The 19,341-nt window shown below is 41.3% G+C and overlaps 1 protein-coding gene and 1 non-coding gene across 4 annotated transcripts in view; one reads left to right on the forward strand and one right to left on the reverse strand.

Annotated features, from left to right (window-relative positions):
• The window catches only part of LOC102278574 (immunoglobulin kappa light chain-like), a 40,612-nt gene extending 21,678 nt beyond the window's left edge, over positions 1-18,934 (reverse strand). For 2 of the 3 annotated variants that reach the window (XM_070380150.1, XM_070380151.1), the window contains exons 1-3: positions 18,864-18,934; positions 17,677-17,759; positions 17,258-17,553 (exon numbers count right to left, since the gene is read on the reverse strand). In XM_070380150.1, the coding sequence (XP_070236251.1) occupies positions 17,258-17,553; positions 17,677-17,759; positions 18,864-18,919 (435 nt within the window). In that variant the 5' untranslated portion in view covers positions 18,920-18,934. Of the gene's footprint in view, positions 1-1,118; positions 1,415-1,613; positions 1,736-17,257; positions 17,554-17,676; positions 17,760-18,863 lie in introns of those variants that run through there. The other variant, XM_070380152.1, reaches the window with a different exon arrangement.
• On the forward strand, positions 16,748-16,819 carry TRNAS-GGA (transfer RNA serine (anticodon GGA)). Its single transcript has one exon. It is a non-coding gene; the product is annotated as a tRNA-Ser (tRNA).
• Positions 18,935-19,341: the final 407 nt, after the last annotated feature.

Raw genomic sequence — 19,341 nt, forward strand, 5'->3', positions numbered from 1 at the left:
CATATTCCTTGAATATGGGTTCTTTTTGTTGGTCTAGTTTTCTGTCTTTATTTATTTATTTTTTTAATTTATAATTAATTTTATTTTATTTTTAAACTTTACATAATTGTATTAGTTTTGCCAAATATCAAAATGAATCTGCCACGGGTATACATGTGTTCCCCATCCTGAACCCTCCTCCCTCCTCCCTCCCCATACCATCCCTCTGGGTCGTCCCAGTTTTCTGTCTTTAAAAATACTTCTCAGAGTGCTTTTCAGAGAAGAGATTCAAAGACTGTGCCACGATGGAACTCTGCTTAATGTTATGTGGCAGCCTGGATGGGAGGGGATTTTGGGGGAGAATGGATACGTGTATATGTATGGCTGAGTTTCTTCGCTGTTCACCTGAAACTATCACAACATTGTTAACTGGTTATTCCCCAATCCAAAATAAAAACTTAAAAAAGTAAGTTATAAGGATATATTGTGCAACACAGGAAAAATAGCCAATATTTTATAATAACTATAAATGAATGTGGAACTTCCCTGGTGGTTCAGACTGTAAAGAATCTGCCTGCAAAGCAGGAGACTCAGGTTCAATCTCTGTGTCTGGAAGACCCATGGAGAAGGGCATGGCAACCCACTCCCGTATTCTTGCCTGGAGAATTTCATGGACAGAGGAGCCTGGCGGGCTACAGTTCATGGGGTCACAAGGGATCAGACACGACTGAGAGACTTTCACATAAATGAATATAACTTTAAAAAATTGTGAATCTATGTTGTGCACTGGAAACACATATTACACAACTATACCTCAATAAAAGGTAATAACAATAAACTTTTTACACACCGTGAAAAGACCGTGTTGTGGACAAACTCCTCTGCAGGCCTGAAATGGAAATCTCTTTTTAGAATAAATTAAATAGAGGTTGGAGGGTTTTGTGTTGTCCAGAAAGGAAGCTTTCAAAGGACTGAAGTCCCTCGCAAGGATTATCCTTTCACTCTGCAAACCCTTCCTCAAAGTAAACCCTGCAGCTCTGAACAGAGCACACAGCACAGTGCAGCTGCTGTAACCACCAACCCTCAGCACATAACTGGCCTGGGAGGATTGTTCATGTTTGGGGCTGTAACACCGTGGGAGGAAGTGCATAATCCTGCTGGCAGTAATACATGGCAGCATCATCAGCCTCTACTTGGCTGATTGTGAAAACAAATTCTGTCTCAGATTGAGTCGCAGTGAACCTCTCTGGGACACCATTAAAACGATTATCAGCATCATAGATGAGAATCATAGGAGCCTGGCCAGGTTTCTGCTTATACCAGCTTAAGTAATCACTAATGCTTTGATTGGCTCTGCAAGTGATGGAGATGCTCTCTCCTAGGGATGCAGCGATGTAGGCTGGAGTCTGGTAGAGCACAGCCTCCCCACTGGCAGCTGAGAAGGAAGCAAAGCACAAAGTCACCATGGTTGACAAATCCCATGCCTCTTGCCTCCCAGCAGAGTTTAACTGCACTGGGGTCTCTAAGAAGGGATTGGGGTCAGAGATCCACAGAAACCCTGGGCAGGATTTCCCAGTTAGCAGGGAAGAATTCCCATCATCTCCAGGGTGTATCCCCTGCATTCCCCTTCTCACCCGGGAGCCAGAAGAACAGAAAGCAGGAGAGTTGAGTCAGGACACCCATGTTTCATCCAGGTTCTGCCTGAGCTTCTTTTTTCTTGCCCAGAATCACTTAGATTCACTTGCCTGAAAATCACTTGCCTCAAAATCACTATTTATGAGGCTTCTGAAGAGCAGAAATGGACTCTGGAGAAAGCATGCAAATCATGAGGGGTTAAGCAGTTTTGTCCTTACAGCTGCAGAGCCAGTGCTGCTGTGGGGCTCAGGGCCTCCTGGGTGCTCACATCATGGATCCACATTCAGTCCCAAGGGTTTTCTGTCTGGTATTTGTAAGATAAAATCATCTCTACATTTTGTGGTACTTATCTGTACTGAGGGTCTAAAATCTAATTACAATAGGAAGGTCTTTTTGTAAAAATTTAGTAAGAAAAATAGTTATATTTTTATAACTCTAAGACTTAAATTTTAATTTGAACCTATTGTGTATTATATGAGCTATCAAGCTCTCGAGATGGGTGTGAAATATTGGTTCTAACTTGATAGATCCTTTTTAATCTTTTCTGCATTTCTCTAACACTGGCCTCATGATTTACAATAAGGAGAAAGTCCTGCTGTGACTTTTGAGTTTGTTCCAGTAGTTTCTTCAGGCTTTTTAATGCAGGGCCTTTGTAACATGTCATGCTTAGAAACCTATTCCCTAGGGCCGTATTTTAAAATGGAGGATTTTATCTGTTCACGGGCCAAGAAATCATTTAATTTAGAGCAGCAGTCCACAACCTTTTTGCCACTAGGGACTGGTTTCATGGAAGAAAATTTTTCCACGGACGGGGGAGGGGGAATAGTTTGGGGATGACTCGAGTGCAGTAGGGTTTGCGCTCTTATGAGAATCTAATGCCGCTGATCTGACAGGAGATGGACCTCAGGCAGTAAGGTGAGCAATGAGGAGCAGTTGTAAACATAGATGAGGCTTTGCTCACTTGCCCATCCCCCCTCGCCTCCTGCTGTGTGGCCCAATTCCTATCAGGCCTTGGACTGGTAGCATTCCATTGCCTGGGGTTTGGGGACCCCATATTCAGAGTGTCATGACCAGATAGTTTAATGACAATAGCTAGAATAATGGAATAAAATAGAATAGAATGGAAAACGAATATGTGATATGGTCTTATGGTAAGTCTGTTTTGTGGGTTTTTAAAATATGTATTATACCTATGTTGTGTATATGTGTGTGCTGTGCTGTGCTTGTTTGCTCAGTTGTGTCTGACTCTGTGCAACCCCATGGACTGTAGCCCGCCAGGCTCCTCTGTCCATGGGGATTCTCCAGGCAAGAATACTGGAGTGGGTTGTCATGCCCTACTCCAGGGGATCTTCCCAACCCAGGGATAGAACCCAGGTCTCCCGCGTTGCAGGCAGATTCTTTACCATCTGAGCCACCAGGGAAGCCCGTATATATATGTGTGACTGTGATCTAAAAACCTAAGGGGCACTGGCTTAAGGATGCCTACTTTACCCAGTGTAGATGTCTTGCCTCTCTAAGAAAGCATTAGAGACCCTGACAATGTGGAGATGTATGTGCAAATCAGTCTTTGGGAGGTGAATGGGCATCTTGCTTGGTTTTCTCCTAGCTAATTGATAGAAGGAAACAGCTTTCATCCCCATTAGTATTGATCTTCAAGTTTTCTCCCCAAAACATCATGGACTTTAGTTACCTTGAGTAATCTGTCATGTTCTATCACCTGGTTAACTGTTTAAGAATTTTAGAGCCAAGTATTAGAAACTGTCTTTCTCCAGTACCTAGTGAATTAAAGTTTACAAAGCATTCAAGTGACTTGGGTCAAAAGAAATTTATCCGGCTAGAAAAATCTCGTTCTTCTGACTAAAAAGCTTATAGTCCCTATTTAAGGCAAAAGACAAGAAAACAGAATTTCGTGCCTCAGGCAGTGAATGTGAAATACTTGGGAACCAGTTGTTATAGACTGGTGACTATCACATTTTGAATAAATATACCAGATTAATCAAAGGATTTCTTAAGAGAAAAATTTCCTTGGAATAGTAGGAGAGAATGAACAAGGAATATTTTCATATAAGTATATTATCTTTTTTCTGAATGGTTATAAATTCTTTTCATATCAACTTTTTCTCATCATGTATTTGGTTGGCCATAGTCTTGAATCTACAGTTTAAAAGGAAATTCTGTATGTTATAATGAGAACAAATCTACTCTTTTAATGTCTCAGTGTTCTGTACCTATGACTGACATTTTCCTGGGCTTTCGTCAAAGATGATCACTGTATGTGGATGGGCCTAGAGTCTGTCATACAGTGAAGTAAGTCAGAAAGAAAATGACAAATGTCATATGTCAATGCATGTATATGGAATCTAGAAAAACAGTACTGGTGAACCTATTTGCAGGACAGGAATAGAGACACAGATGTAGAGTAGGGACATGTGGACACAGGGCCAGGGAAGGGGAGTATGGGATGAACTGAGAGTAGCATTGACATATATACACCACCATGTGTAAAACAGCTAGTGGGGAGTTGTTGTATAGCACAGGGAGCCCAGCTCAATGCTCTGTGATGACCTAGAGGGGTGGGATATCGGATGAAGGGGAGGGTGGTCGACGAGGGAGGGTATATATGTATTTATATAGCTGATCATTGGAAAAGACCCTGATGCTGGGAAAGATTGAAGGCGGGAGGAGAAAGGGATGACAGAGGATGAGATGGTTGGATGGCATCACTGACTCTACGGATATGAATTTGAGCAAGCTCCACGAATTGGTGATGGACAGGGAAGCCCAGTGTGTTGCAGTCTGTGGGGTCTCAAAGAGTTGGACACGACTGAGCAACTGAACTTACAGCTGACTTACTTCATTGTACAGCAGAAACAAACACAATATTGTAAAGCAATTATACTCCAATTTTTAAAAAAGTGAAAAGAAAATATGGTCACTGTAGAAAACAGTGCTGGATCAGAACCCCTCAGGGGTATTAATTTTAAACTTTCTGCCTCTGGAGCTATGAGGGAATAAATTTGTATTGTTTTAGGTCTCTATGTTTGTGATACTTGGTTATGGCAGGCCTGGGAACCTAGTCACTCATTACCTAATACGGAAACTTCTATAGTGAAAAAATAAGAGTGGAAATAAGGCTGTATTTTCTTCTGTTGTAAATCAATTCTTTTTTTTTTTTAATTAATTTTTGGTTGTGTTGGATCTTCGTTGGTGCATGTGGGCTTTCTCTAGTTGCGATGGGTGGGGGATGCTCTTCATTGCAGTGCGTGAGTTTCTCATTGTGGTGGCTTCTCTTGTTGAGGAGCACAGGATCTAGGCACACGGGCTTCAGGAGTTGTGGCTCATGGGCTTAGCTATCCTGGGCCCTATGGAATCTTCCAGGACCAGGGATCAAACCCATGCCCATGTCCCTTGTTTTGGCAGGCATATTTTTATCCACTGTACCACCAGAGAAGTCCCAAATCAACTCTTTAAAAGGCTACTTTTACAAAGTATTCTTTAGCTTGAATTTCATATAGTATTGCTATTTTCTGTCAAATTAACATAAAGTTTTAAATTCTGATTGATGTTTTATTTTACCATCTGTTGCCTTGAAATACACAGAACAAGTAAATGCTTATAAAAATTATTTCTTTGTCAGAAAAAGGCTTTGAAATTTTCTTAAAGAGCCTGTACACAGAGAACATAATATCCTTAATTCTAAAAAAGAACCTCTGCTTCCTACATGTTATCAGATAGTGTTGTTGGTAGAATCATTTGAGTGTGTTATCGTGGAGTTAGAATTTGTGGGGTGGACAGTGTGATATGGTTACATATTTTGTAGTCATTGTTGTTCAGTTGCTCAGTCGTGTCTGGCTCTTTGCAACCCCACAGACTGAAGCATGCCAGGCTTCCATGTCCTCCACTATCTCCCGGAGTTTACTCAAACTCATGTCCATTGAGTTGGTGATGCTATCTAACCATCTCATCCTCTGCTGTCCTCTTCTCTTTTTGCCTTCAATCTTTCCTAGCATCAGGGTCTTTTCCAATGAGTCAGCTCTTCACATCAGGTGGCCAAAATATTGGAGCTTCAGCTTCAGTCCTTCCAGTGAATATTCAGGGTTGATTTCCCTTAGGATTGAATGGTTTGATTTTCCGAAGGCAATGGCACCCCACTCCAGTACTCTTGCCTGGAAAATCCCATGGATGGAGGAGCCTGGTAGGCTGTAGTCCGTGGGGTCACTAAGAGTCAGACATGACTGAGTGACTTCACTTTCACTTTTCACTTTCATGCATTGGAGAAGGAAATGGCAATTCACTCCAGTATTCTTGTCTGGAGAATCCCAAGGACGGGGGAGCCTGGTGGGCTGCCGTCTCTGGGGTCGCACAGAGTCGGACACTACTGAAGCGACTTAGCAGCAGCAGCAGCAGCAAGGGACTCTCAAGCGTCTTCTCCAGCACCACATGTTTTTTAGACTTTGATCTATAGACTTTGTCAGCCCAAATAGTACAAGTCCACGTTGCTTTGGCCAAGATTAGAGACAGACATAGGATTGTGTCATGACAGGTCCAAACGGAGGTTCTTTCTGATGAAAAGTGAGAGTTTCTCCTTGGGTGATAACTGAGATAAAGCCATCCCTCAGAGGGAGCTCCCCACCTGCAGGTCACTGGACTGGATTCCTGAGCCCTGAGACGTATGAATGAAGTGGGTCATCTTTCCTAAGTAACTGCACCTGTTATTGGCTATAAGAAAAATTCACTGATAAATATTCTAGTTTAAAGGGAGCTCAGGGAAGGTTTTGTAAATGTCTTTATTATCTGAGTTGGTGGGGAAAAAAGTATGTTAGTTGCTCAGTCATGTCTGACTCCTTATGACCCTGCCAGGCTCCTATGTCCGTGGGATTTCCCAGGCAAGAATAGTGGAGTGGGTTGCCATTCTCTTCTCTGGGGGATCTTCCCAACCCAGGGATCAAACCCATGTCTTTTATATCTCCTGCATTGACAGGTAGATTCTTTACCACTAGCGCCACAAGGGAAGCCACTCTGTTTATGGAAATATTATCTTTACATGCCTGATTTTTCTGTTTTCTCATGGCCATATTCTCTCCTTCTGTTATTTATTTCAAGTTAAGCAACATTTTGTGATTTTGGTTTCTATCCCAATATATTCAATTTTGAAAAAGAGCATAAGATTTGTGATGCACCGAGGGCTCTCTGCAAGTCACCTACAACATCCCCCTCTTTCTGTGTCACAGTCTTCACCAGAGGATAGGTCCTTTTTCTTTCTAGAATGTTCCTCAGACTCATAGACCTAAACATCACATATCTCTTCCCAAAGGATAAAACATATGCCTCCAACTCCTGGACAAAACAGACATGGAGGGCAGTGGTGGCCCCAGAACTCACCCCCTATCCTCTTTCTCATCCCCACTCCATCCTCACCTGGGACCCAGAGCAGGAGGAGCCCCAGGAGCTGAGCAGAACTTCATTTTGAGAGTTCATCTGATGAGTCATGATAAGTCAAAGCAAGACTAGAGCTGATCTTTTATGTCAGACTTAAAGTTCTCACCTGAAGTGTTTTATCTGAGGCCTTTCTTAGGGACCAAAATGCAAATGCCCTGGTGGGTGCAGTCACATGGAGAGTGCCAATGGGAGGATAAGGGGCTCTCGAGAGAGGGCAGAGAAATATAAAATGTCTATGTTTGAGGGAAAACCAACAGAGATAAAATCAATGCTTCCCAATGGGAAAGAGATGTAATTAAATGTTTCCTTCATTTCCTCAGCCAGTTTTCTATTTCTTTAGTACTTTTCCAGTTACATTTACACTTCTCTTTAATAAGCTTGCTGCTGCTGCTGCTAAGTCGCTTCAGTCGTGTCCGACTCTGTGAGACCCCATAGACGGCAGCCCACCAGGCTCTGCCGTCTCTGGAATTCTCCAGGCAAGAACACTGGAGTGGGTTGCCATTTCCTTCTCCAGTGCATAAAAGTGAAAAGGGAAAGTGAAGTCGTTCAGTCATGTCCGACTCCTAGGGACCCCACGGACTGCAGCCTTCCAGGCTCCTCCGTCCATGGGATTTTACAGGCAAGAGTACCGGAGTGGGTTGCCATTGCCTTCTCCTTAATAAGCTTAAGTTTCATAAATATTCAGTAATGCTTATTCTCTTTTCATGTTTTTTATTTAAAACATGAAATAAATGTTTGTACTTTTTTGTACTCGGTTTGTACTTTTTTAAAAATTGAGATTAAAACAAATGCAGGGTAAATGGCAGAAATCTTATTTGTGCAACTGAGTCAAGTTTATATAAGTTCACTGACCAGATCGTTTCCAAACACCTCTCTCAAGGAGCTTTTGGGTCAATAATAACTCCTCCTAGTGCAACAAGGTAGTTGTTATTGTCACATCTGTCACAATAGTTTGATTTTTCCTGGACTTGAACATTATGTAAATTGAAGCAAGCATTTTTTGTTTCTATCTTCTTTACCTTTGTTATTCCTTCCTGTGGATTTGAGTCAGTTGATCTGAAGGGTTTTCTTTTGTAGTTTTTATAGGCATACCTGCTAGCAATGACTTCTCTTCACTTTTGTTTATTAGGGGATATTTTTACATTTCTTTGTTTTCAAAAAATAGTTTCATTATAAAATTCTTGTTGCCTTTTTTTTTTTTTTGGCACTTTAAATCTGTCACTGTTTTGTAATATCTACTGGTCATGATAAAAATTTAGTCAATGAGATTAGTCCCTCCTTATCCGAAGTGTCACCTCCAGCAGTTTCAGGCACCAGCAGTCAAGCATTTTGAAATTACTGCTCTCCCCAGGGATCTGGTGGAGGTATGGTCAGGTCATGTGGAAATCTGTTATAAACAATACGAAGAAAATCTTTCCTGGAGAAGTAAATGAGAATTGATTTAACATTATAGAATTACTATTTCACAAATCATGGAATACTTGATTATCAGATTCAAAGAAGGAGCACTCATTCATTTTCAGGCTAAAAAGTGTGAGAACTTGTGGATTAGAGAATGAATGGAGAATCACATTGATTAATTTGCATATATTGAAGAATCTTTGCATCCCTGAGATAAATTCCACTGGATTGTGGTGTATGATCCTTTTAATGTGTTGTTGGATTCAGTTTGCTAGTATTTTGTTGAGGATTTTCCACTCTATGTTCATCAGTGATATTGGCCTGTAATTTTCTTGTTTGTGAAATCTTTGCTGCTTTTGGTATCAAGAAGATGCTGCTTCTTAGAATGAGTTTGGGAGTATTTCACTCTCTGGCATTTTTGGCAGAGTTTGAAAAGGATAAGTGCTATATCTTCTCTAAATTTTGATAGAATTAATCTGTGAAGCCATTTGGGTCTGGACTTTGGTTCATTGGAAGATTTTTAACACAGATTCAATTTCATTGCTTGTGACTGGTCTGTTTATATTTTCTATTTCTTCCTGGAATGGATGGAGAGAGAGTGCTGGGGAAGAGGAGAAAGAGCTGTGTAATGAAGACACCTTCGCAAAACCCTAAAAGACACAGGCTTCTTTGCCTTGTGTGGAGCCAGAGAGCAGAGTGAGGACCAGAGGCACTGCTCCCAGCCTTTAGACTGTATGCATTCAATATGGTTTAAAGAAGCAATTTAAATCTCCCCATAAATAGTGACATAAAACCACGATATACTTGATGTAGAGAATACAGAAAAGTGTCCACTCCTTCTGTAAGCATCTAGTGGACACCACGTCCTGTGAGATTACTAAATGGAGTGACGCTTAGATCCAATCAGAACTGAGACCTTAAGGATCAACTTTCCTGTGCAGCCATCACCCTGTCCTCACAATACCTTCCAGGGGAACTGAGGGATGCAGTGAGACAGAAACCAAAAATTGACACATAGGTTAAACTAGCAGAGAACAACAAAAGTGTGGTATAAGCAGAGATTAACTGAATAGCTGAGGACCCCAACCTTAACCACACCACCGTAACTCCATTGCCAAGTAGAAATCCTTTGCTTTCTCTTCTTTTGTCTCTCTCAAAACACTGCTTTATTGATGTTATTCCAAATTGTAAGACAATCTCTGTACATTCAGAAATTAGAGCTTTATCCACAGCCACAGTGGTTAACACACTGAACCTTGAAGGCAAACCATCTCAGTTGGATTGGAGCTCCATAACTTACTTGGTTGTATGATATCAATCAAATTTTTGAACTCTTTTTACCTCAGTTTCCATACTTGTGAAATTGTGAAAACAGTAGTAGATACTTTACAGTATATTTCTATACATAACTATATTTCACCCACAGCCAGGGTTCAGCGTCATCTTTTATCCAACAGGTTCACAAGTCTCTTAATCTTAATTTATCCATCAGTTCTGAAGCCCATAGATCTACAGTCATGGCCCTTCAGACTCTTTCAGTGTGTTTTCTCCCACTGCCCATTATATTTTGTCCTGTGAAAGACTAGAATGTCACATTGCTGTTCTCTTTCTTATATAATCCTTATTCAATTTTTAAAATCGTTTCACTTTGTCTCCAAAACTTAGCCCATGACATAGAATAAGGAAAACTACTATTATCAGTTTGGGGCCTACTCTAGGGTATTTTTTCAAGTGTTTTGGACCTTATTTTCAATACTAAGAAGCATAAGAATAAAAAAATAAATAAAGAGTAAGTCTAAGGAAAAAAAAACACATAATTCAACTATAAAAAAAAGAAGCATATGCTTGAGAATGGTATTTTGTAATGTGGAGTGTTTTATTCAATCATGGATCAAAAAATTAATTTAGTGGGCAGTGAGCAATTTTTTAATGATATAAACTAGAATAATAAAATAAAATAAAATGAGCTAAAATAGAAAGAGGATCCCTGTGCATGTTGTGTATATTAATGAGAATTACTGCTTCATGGGTTTATTTTTCATTTATGTTAAACATATATGGTCTATATGTGTGTACTGGTGACTCAAATATTTTAGCATTGATGACTTATGGAATCCCTGTGCTACACTGGATTTTTCCAGTTTCCTTATTATGACTAAGAGGTTCAGTATTATTCCTGTTAGTTTGAGGGAAAAAGCAGAGGAAACTTATTAAGATCAAGCAGTCGAAGCAGAAGGTTGTTGCTGCTGTTGTAATTATGGAATAAAATAGGAGAAAAAATAGCTGAAAGATTTACAAGTTGTTCTCTTCCTCGTACTCACAGTTTCTTTACAGATGTACAGAGGATGGTCCAGGAATCTCTGACTCCTCCAGAGTTCATTCTATTCTAAATGTCTTTCTTGGCATGGTATTGCTTTGAGTGACATGCTAGATGGACCTGGGAGGTGGACTTGAGTATTGGGAGGAAATGTTGGAACCTCAGGTACTGGTTAGAAGGATAGGGGACTAGTGGGTTTATAGGTTTAATTAGGTGCCATTTATTTCTATGACAGAGGAGACACAATAAATCAGACTCAATCCTGGAAGAGTTATTGGATTATTTTGTATTTAGGAATTATTACTGTTATTTTTTGGCTGCACCTTGTGGCTTGCAGGATCTTAGTTCCCCAACCAGGGATTGAACCTGCACCCTCAGCAGTAAAAGCACAGAGTCCTAATTCCTGCACCCCCAGGGAATTTCCTTAAGAATTATGAATACTTGTTAAATAGGTTTTTTAAAATTAAAAGTAATTTCACATTAAAAAGTTATCTACCCCCACTGAGTTTTGGAGGATACCATCGTCTTGGCTTTGAAGTAGAGATTTGCATTACTTATGTGAGTTATATCTGTGAGGAGCAGGAAAATTCTGCATTGTTTGGGAAGAGTGCTTGAGTAGTGATCACATTTTTTGAAGGAGAATGTTCTGTCACAGCACTTTCCACACTATTAAATTTAAACAGGGCAAATCGTCTCATACCTAAAAGAATAAACAGGTCATATAGTCGCACTGTTGAAATGGAGTAGTACCCTAGGATCCTTGGGCTCCCCTCATGTCCTCTGCCTACCTTTTGTCTGTGGAAAACTTTAGTCAAAGAAAGAGTTTAATCAGAGAAGTGAGAACATATGAAAACAAAGGAAAACAATCAAAGGAGACCAAATAACAATGTAGTCATTAAGCATAGTCACGGAGAAGGCAATGGGGCAATGACACCCCACTCCAGTACTCCTGAGTGGAAAATCCCATGGATGGAGGAGCCTGGTGGGCTGCAGTCCATGGGGTCGCTAAGAGTCGGACACGACTGAGTGACTTCACTTTGACTTCTCACTTTCATGCATTGGAGAAGGAAATGGTAACCCACTCCGGTGTTCTTGCCTGGAGAATCCCAGGGACGGGGGAGCCTGGTGGGCTGCCGTCTATGGGGTCGCACAGAGTCGGACACGACTGAAGCAACTTAGCAGCAGCAGCAAGCATAGTCAAGGACCTTTAGCTATTTCTCAAGAGCTATAGATAATAGCCATATCTCAGCTGTATCCTGTGAGCCGTCTTATAGATACTAGAACACCAGGTGGAGAAGGTAACTACATGATGATCAGACTGTACCCAGGACATGAGCTGCCACAATTCAGAGAACTGGCCTCAAAGAAATGGGAATGAATGGAGCCTGGAACTGAAGATTAACTGTACCTAAAACAACCAAGCTGGTCAACCATCAGTGACCAACGTGAAGATGACTGTCAGAGCTGACCGTGCTGCTTCTGCATGTAGCCCCTTCCTTCTGTCTACAAAAGCTCTCGCCCTACTGGTTGCCAGTGGTGGTGGGGAGTCAGCCTTTGGACAGGTGTCTGCCACCCTCCCCCTACCAGATGCCAACATCTGAAATAAATCAAACGTTCCTTTCCACCAACCTGACTGTTTATTGGCTTTTGAGCGGCAAGCAGCCGGACCGACTTTGGTGTTGCTTTTGGCAACACCATCACCAAGAAGGAAACAAAGTATATGGCCCTCTTACTATTTGCAAGTGAATAAAAAAATGCTATAGAGCTCTGGATTCATTTTTTTGGGAACTTTCCTGACTTGTCATTTACTATCATGTACTGAATATTGAAATCAGAATAAAATGAGTTTTAATCATATTCCATGAAATTCAACCCTGCTTTCCTGAACTCCATCACAGTAACTCCAAGGATAGTTGTGGGAGCATAGAAAGCAACAGGTGCGGTCTGAACTCAAGGGTCAGCAGATAGCAAAAGAGGATTATTCCTGACCTGTGCACTATGTGAGGGTGGTCCAAGGCCGGTGACTCTGTAGTATCTCTAACCTGCAGGCCTCTAACTGTGGGCAAGGTACTTGTCTTAAACCAATCTACTGAACCAGAATAAAGCCTGAAATTAGAGATGGATGCACTCCTGATGAAGGTCATACGAACCTACATTGGGTTCTGCTAATACTAGGCTAAGTACCTATTGAGAATTAACTGTCCTGGCTGGTTACGGTGACTCTTTCTGAAGTCCAGAGCCTGGGTCAGTACCCTGAGTTTTTCCTTGTCCATAGACTGGAAAATTCAATATTTTTAAGATTTTATTTCTGAAAATTTGACATGTAGAGTCTATGTAATCCAACTAAAATCCACAAAGGATTTTTTGAAGTTGAAAAGATGATCCTAGAATTTGTCTGGAAATTCAAAGAACCAGGAAAACCTTAAAGAATAAAAATAAAGTCAGTAGACTTATAATATCATTCTTCTAGATTATTATAAAACTACAATGATCAACAGTGTGTGCCCTAGGTACATAGATAGATAAACAGACAAATGAGACAGAACAGAATCAGGAAGAAGAGCTGGGACTTCCCAGATGGTCCAGTGGTTAAGACTTCACCCTCCAATGCTGGGGGTGTGGGTTTGATCCCTTATTAGGGAGCTAAGATCCCATGTGCCTCCCGGCCAAAAAATTAAAACATAAAACACAAGGAATAGTATAACAAATTCAATAAAGAGTTTAAAAATCTTAAAAATAGAGAAAAAGAGCCACATGCACAATCACTTGGTTTCTAACAGATGCACTAATTGCTAAGTCGCTTCAGTCGTGTCCGACTCTGTGCGACCCCATAGACGGCAGCCCACCAGGCTCCGCCATCCCTGGGATTCTCCAGGCAAGAACACTGGAGTGGGTTGTCATTTCCTTCTCCAATGCATGAAAGTGAGAAGTCAGAGTGAAGTCGCTCAGTCGTGTCCGACCCTCGGCGACCCCATGGACTGCAGCCTTCCAGGCTCCTCCATCCATGGGATTTTCCAGGCAGGAGTACTGGACGGGGGTGCCATTAAAGTGGGGTATAATTTCCTAGTTTTTTGCTTATTTATTTTTGTTTCACAATAAATGGTGAGGAGCTATTAGATATGGAAATGTAAATAAAATTCTGATTCATCTAACACTAGGCAAAAGTATAAATTAGAGTTAGTTTTCATGTGAGAGGTAAAATACTGAGGCTTCTAAAAGAAAGTTTAGGAAAATATCTTTGGGCCCTAAAAGTAGCCAAAATTTATTGAACAGGACACACATGTAAACTCATGAAGCAAACACAAAAGAACAATAGAGATTAACCAGTGCAAGTGTTAGCTGCTCAGTTGTGTCCACTCTTTGTGACCCCATGGACTGCAGCCCACCAGGCTCCTCTGTCCATGGGATTCTCCAGGCAAGAATATTGGAGTGGGTAGCCATTCCCATTTCTAGGGGATCTTCCTGACCCAGGATTGAACCCGGGTCTCCCACAGTGTAGGCAGGTTCTTCAAATATATATTTTATGTGTTATATATAATTCATACTACATAAATAGCATAAAAATGTCTATGTAGACATATAAAGGGATTCCCAGGTGGCTCAGATGGTAAAGAATCTGTCTGCAATGCAGGAGACTCAGTTTTGATCCCTGGATCAGGAAGATCCCCTGGAGAATGAAATGGCTACCCACTCTAGTATTCTTGCCTGGAGAATCGCTTGAACAGAGGCGCTTGGTGGGCTACAGTCCATGGGGTCATAGAGTCAGACATGGCTGACTGTCTGACTCAGTCAGACGTGCAAGCATGCAGACATATAAAGAGTCTTTGAGCATGATTGGTCATCAGGGAAATATAAATTTTCAATACAATACCACTTCATTTTTATCAATACAGATATTATAAAATGTCTGGCAATACCAAATATTGGAAAGGACTGCAGCAATTGGAACTTGTATACATGGCTGGAGGATTTTTTAATACACTCATCATTTTGGAAAACTATTTTGCAGTGTTTACCAAACCCATCCTAATCCTATGACTTGGCACTTCTGCACTTAGGAATGTACCCAAGGAAAATGAGTGTATAATTCCACAAAAGACATTGCAAGAATATTCCAGGGACTTCTCTGGTGATCCAGTGGTTAAGAGTTCACTTTCTAATGCAGGGGATGCAGGTTTGATCCCTGGTCAGGGAGCTAAGATCCCAGAGGCCACAGAGCAACAAAGTCCTTGTTCTGCAACTAGAGGAAAACCCATTTGCTGAAACAAAAGATCCTGCCTTCCACAGCCAAATAAATAAGTAAATAAATATTAAGAAAAGAATATTCCAAAAATAACTTGATTCATACAACCTAAAAACAACTCTTTAATTAAAGAATGAATAAATTAATTTTTATATGTTCATATATAAGAGAATTATTCTGCAGTGAAAAGGAACACATGACTGCCATACCACCAACACAGATGAAGTTTAAAATGTACATGTTGAATAACTAACAGGAAGGTAAGGGGATTCCGCTTATGCCCCCACAAAGTACAGCTTCCCCTATTAACAACATCACTCACCAGAGTGACACCTCTGTTACATTTGATGGACCTATATTGACACATTAAGATCATTGGAAGCCCATAGTTTACCTGAGGGAACACTGTTGGTGTACATTCTATGGGTTTGGACAAATGTTCAATGAAACGCATTCATCATTTTAATATTACACAGAATACTTTCATAAACCTGGAAACTCTCTGTGCTCTGCCTATTTATCCTTCTCCTCTACTGTACCCAATCTCTGGCAACCACTGACCTTTTAATTATCTTCATAATCCAGCCATTAAGAATGTCATATAGTGGGAATCATGTAATATGTAGCCATTCTAGATAGACGTCTTTCACTTAGTAATATGCATTTAAGTTTGCTCCATGTCTTTTGTGGCTTGATAGCTATTTCTTTTTCAGAGCTGAGTAATATTCCATGAGCTTCCCTGGTGGCTCAGTGGTAAAGAACCTATCTGCCAATGCAGGAGACATGGGTTCTATCCCTGGGTTGGGAAGATCCCTTGGAGAAGGAAATGGCAACTCATTCCAGTATTCTTGCCTGGGAAATCCTATGGACAGAAGGAGCCTGGTGGGCTACAATCCATGGGGTCACAAAAGAGTCAGACATGACTTAGTGACTAAACAGCAAAGATATTCCATAGTCTGAATGTGCAAGAATTTATTTACCCATTCATTTACTGAAGAACATCTTGATTACTTCCAAATGTGAGCAACTATGAATAAAGCTGCTATTAAATCCATGTGTAGGTGAATTTAAGTTTTAAACTAATTTTGGTAAATACCAAGAAGGGCTATTCCTGGATCAAAAGTGAGGGTATGTATGGGTATCTACCTAGGTAAACACTCTCCAGGTGTTCACAGGCTACAGCTGAGTGGGGTTAGAGTAGGTTCATCGGCTCTTCAGGTTCACCGCTTATGCTGGGTAATAAGTCCGCTTATTATTACCTGGTTCTCTGTGGGGTTAGTATCCTTCTGGGTCCCTTGATGGACAATGTTGAATCTTACAATTCCCACACCAAGGAGGGCAATTCCCACACCTGGAGCACTAGAGAATCACTTATTTCTTCCACTGCTTCACCTAGTATCACACTCCCCAGACTTTGAAAGGTTATATTTAAGACTCACACTCCATGTACTTTTCCTTTTTATTTTTTAGTGGAGGATAATTACAATATTGTGTTGGTTTCTGCCATACCTCAACATGAATCAGCCATAAGTATATGTATGTACCCTCCCTTTTGAATCTCCCTCCCACCTCCCAGCCCATCCTACCCCTATAGGTTGTCACAGAGCCCCGGATTAGAACTCCCTGCATCACGCAGCAAATTCCCACCGCCTATCTATTTTACATATGGTTGAGAATAGCATTGGAACAAACATTTTTATGTATTTAAAAAAATCACTGCCTGGAATATGGAGTCCCTGATGGCTCAGAGGTTAAAGCGTCTGCCTGGAATGCAGGAGACCCAGGTTCGATCCCTGGGTTGGGAAGATCCCCTGGAGAAGGAAAATGGCAACCCACTCGAGTACTCTTGCCTGGAGAATCCCATGGAGGGAGGATCCTGGTAGGCTACAGTCCATGGGGTCGAAAAGAGTTGGACACGACTGAGCGATGTAGACTGGCTTTTCTTTTGCTGAGTGAACTCTGACTGGTGTCACAAACCAGACTCTGCAGGTATAATCATCTGTCTTTTATTAAATCAGGTGGGGAAGAGTCATGTCTATGCTGCTGACACTGAGGAGGAGCAAGGAGTCAGTGTGCTGAGGAGGCTCCCTGCCCCTTCTACCAGACCTTCCAGTGGCATTCAAAGCATGGGTGCATCTCCAAAATGCTCTCAGCAGATGGAGGCACCCAGAGCAGCTGGGGCAGCCCAGTCGCACACATCTCCTCACTTGGGTGGTTTGTGTTTGGGTGTGTAACACTGTGGGAGGTGTACTATAATCCTGTTGACAGTAATAATTTGCAGCATCGTCAGCCTCCAGGCTGCTGATGGTGAGGGTGAAATCTGTCCCAGATCCACTGCCACTGAATCGGGATGGGACTCTGGTGTACCGGCTGGTTGCATAATAGATCAGGAGCTTAGGAGCTTCCCCTGGTTTCTGTTGATACCAGTTTAAGTAGTGGCTAACGCTCTGATTGGCCTGGCAAGTGATGGAGACTCTGTCTCCTAGAGAAGCAGACAGGTAGGAGGGAGACTGGGTCACCTGGATGTCACATCTGGCACCTGAGATTGGAAACATAAAAACACATCTCCATGTTATTACTAATGATACAAGAGGACTATCCTGTAGGATCAGGCAGTACTGATCACACAGGCAGAGTTAATTCTAAAGCTCTTCATCCTTACCTGGGAGGAGCCAGAGCAGCAGGAGACTGAGGAGCTGAGTGGGGGCCTTCATGTTCACTCTGAGTCCTGACTGGGACTGATTTCTGCACAAGATGTGATCAGAGCATTAATAAGTCTCCAGGGCAGTGGATTGATCTCCAGTAATATGCAAATTAGCAGAGAGTTGGGCATAGCTGCAGGGCTGGCCAATCTCCATAACACAGCACAGGTGCAATGTCTGCCAGATGCCCAAGTCTGATGAGAGCAGCTCAAATTTGTCTATGGACAGTGTGTTTCTCTCTGGAGGTCAAGGCATTGAATCTGTTTAGTGTTCTTTCAGTACAGTGCTATTTTGCTATTTTCAGTGTTCATACAATGCTTTTATTGCTACTTTTTCATCTAAGACAGGTTCTACCAGACATGATGCATTCAAAGGAACTGCCAGAAATTTTAGAAGATCTCTGCATTTGATATCTGGTGATATCATTGGGCCCAGAGCATCTTCTTTTTTGATCTGATTCCCTGATGCGTTTGAGGTGATAAATTGTCAATACACAGAGAGAACCCAGGATAACTATAGAGTTTCCCCTCCATATTTAACAATGTACTGATGGATACAGACATGTGAGTAATTTACTGATATTATAGAAAAATTCCTCTGAAGTTATATTAAAGGAGAAACCTGAAGAGCGAAGATTAGTTGTTTACACTAGATGGAGCAGTAAAGCTCAAAATTCATTAGGCATCAGATGGCACACTCTGAAAGGCTTTGTTTTAGTAGTGGGGCAAAATTGCCCCTATATTAAATGCCATTTTGGTCTTTCCTAATAAAGCTTAAAAGCAAGGCTTTAATAGAGTCCAACAGTTTCAACTGACAAGATTAGGTACCATAGAAGAAAATATTAATGACTTTAGCAATAGAAAATATCCAAATTGGGCACAGTGGGAAAAAGATATTGAAGAAATACAATAAAATGAGCAGAGCATGAAATGAGCTATGACAACTTCAAGTCATCTATTGTGTATATAACTGAAGTCCTAAAGAGGAAGAGGTAGTGAGAGGAAGCACAAAAAATATTTGAATGCATCACTAGAGTTTTCCAGATTTTAAGAAGTTATTCCCAGGGCTTTCAAAATTAAAAAGCCAAAGTCAGCTCAAAACCATGAATTCAGTGGCTAAATAGAGAAGCCCAATAAAAATCACACACCTTTTCCATAACTCCCACTGCGGTCCTGGCTGTAGTTGTAAATACGTTTCTAACATGTGGGTGGTCAGGGGAAAATCAGGAAATTATCTTTGAAATGAAAACACCAGCCGCATAACTGAAAAGTAGAGTTAATATTGGTTAGTCCTCTTGGGATTATGAAGGCAACATATACATTTTGGCTCAGATGGTAAAGAATTTGGCTACAATGTACAAGACCTGGGTTTGATCCCTGGGTTGGAAAGATCCCTTGGAGGAGGCCATGGCAACCCACTCCAGTATTCTTGCCTAGAGAATCCCTATGGACAGAGGAGCCTGGTGGGCTACAGTTCATGGGGTCACATAGAGTCGGACATGACTAAAGCATGCATGCACAGTCAACAAAGATTGACAATTTAAGTTGTTGCTGGAGGAAATAATTAATACAGGAATTTACATATTGATGGAATATGGATGCATGTTACTGACCGCAGCAGATCCA

The sequence above is a fragment of the Bos mutus genome, chromosome 11 (assembly GCF_027580195.1).
Source record: "Bos mutus isolate GX-2022 chromosome 11, NWIPB_WYAK_1.1, whole genome shotgun sequence".
NCBI lineage: Eukaryota > Metazoa > Chordata > Mammalia > Artiodactyla > Bovidae > Bos > Bos mutus.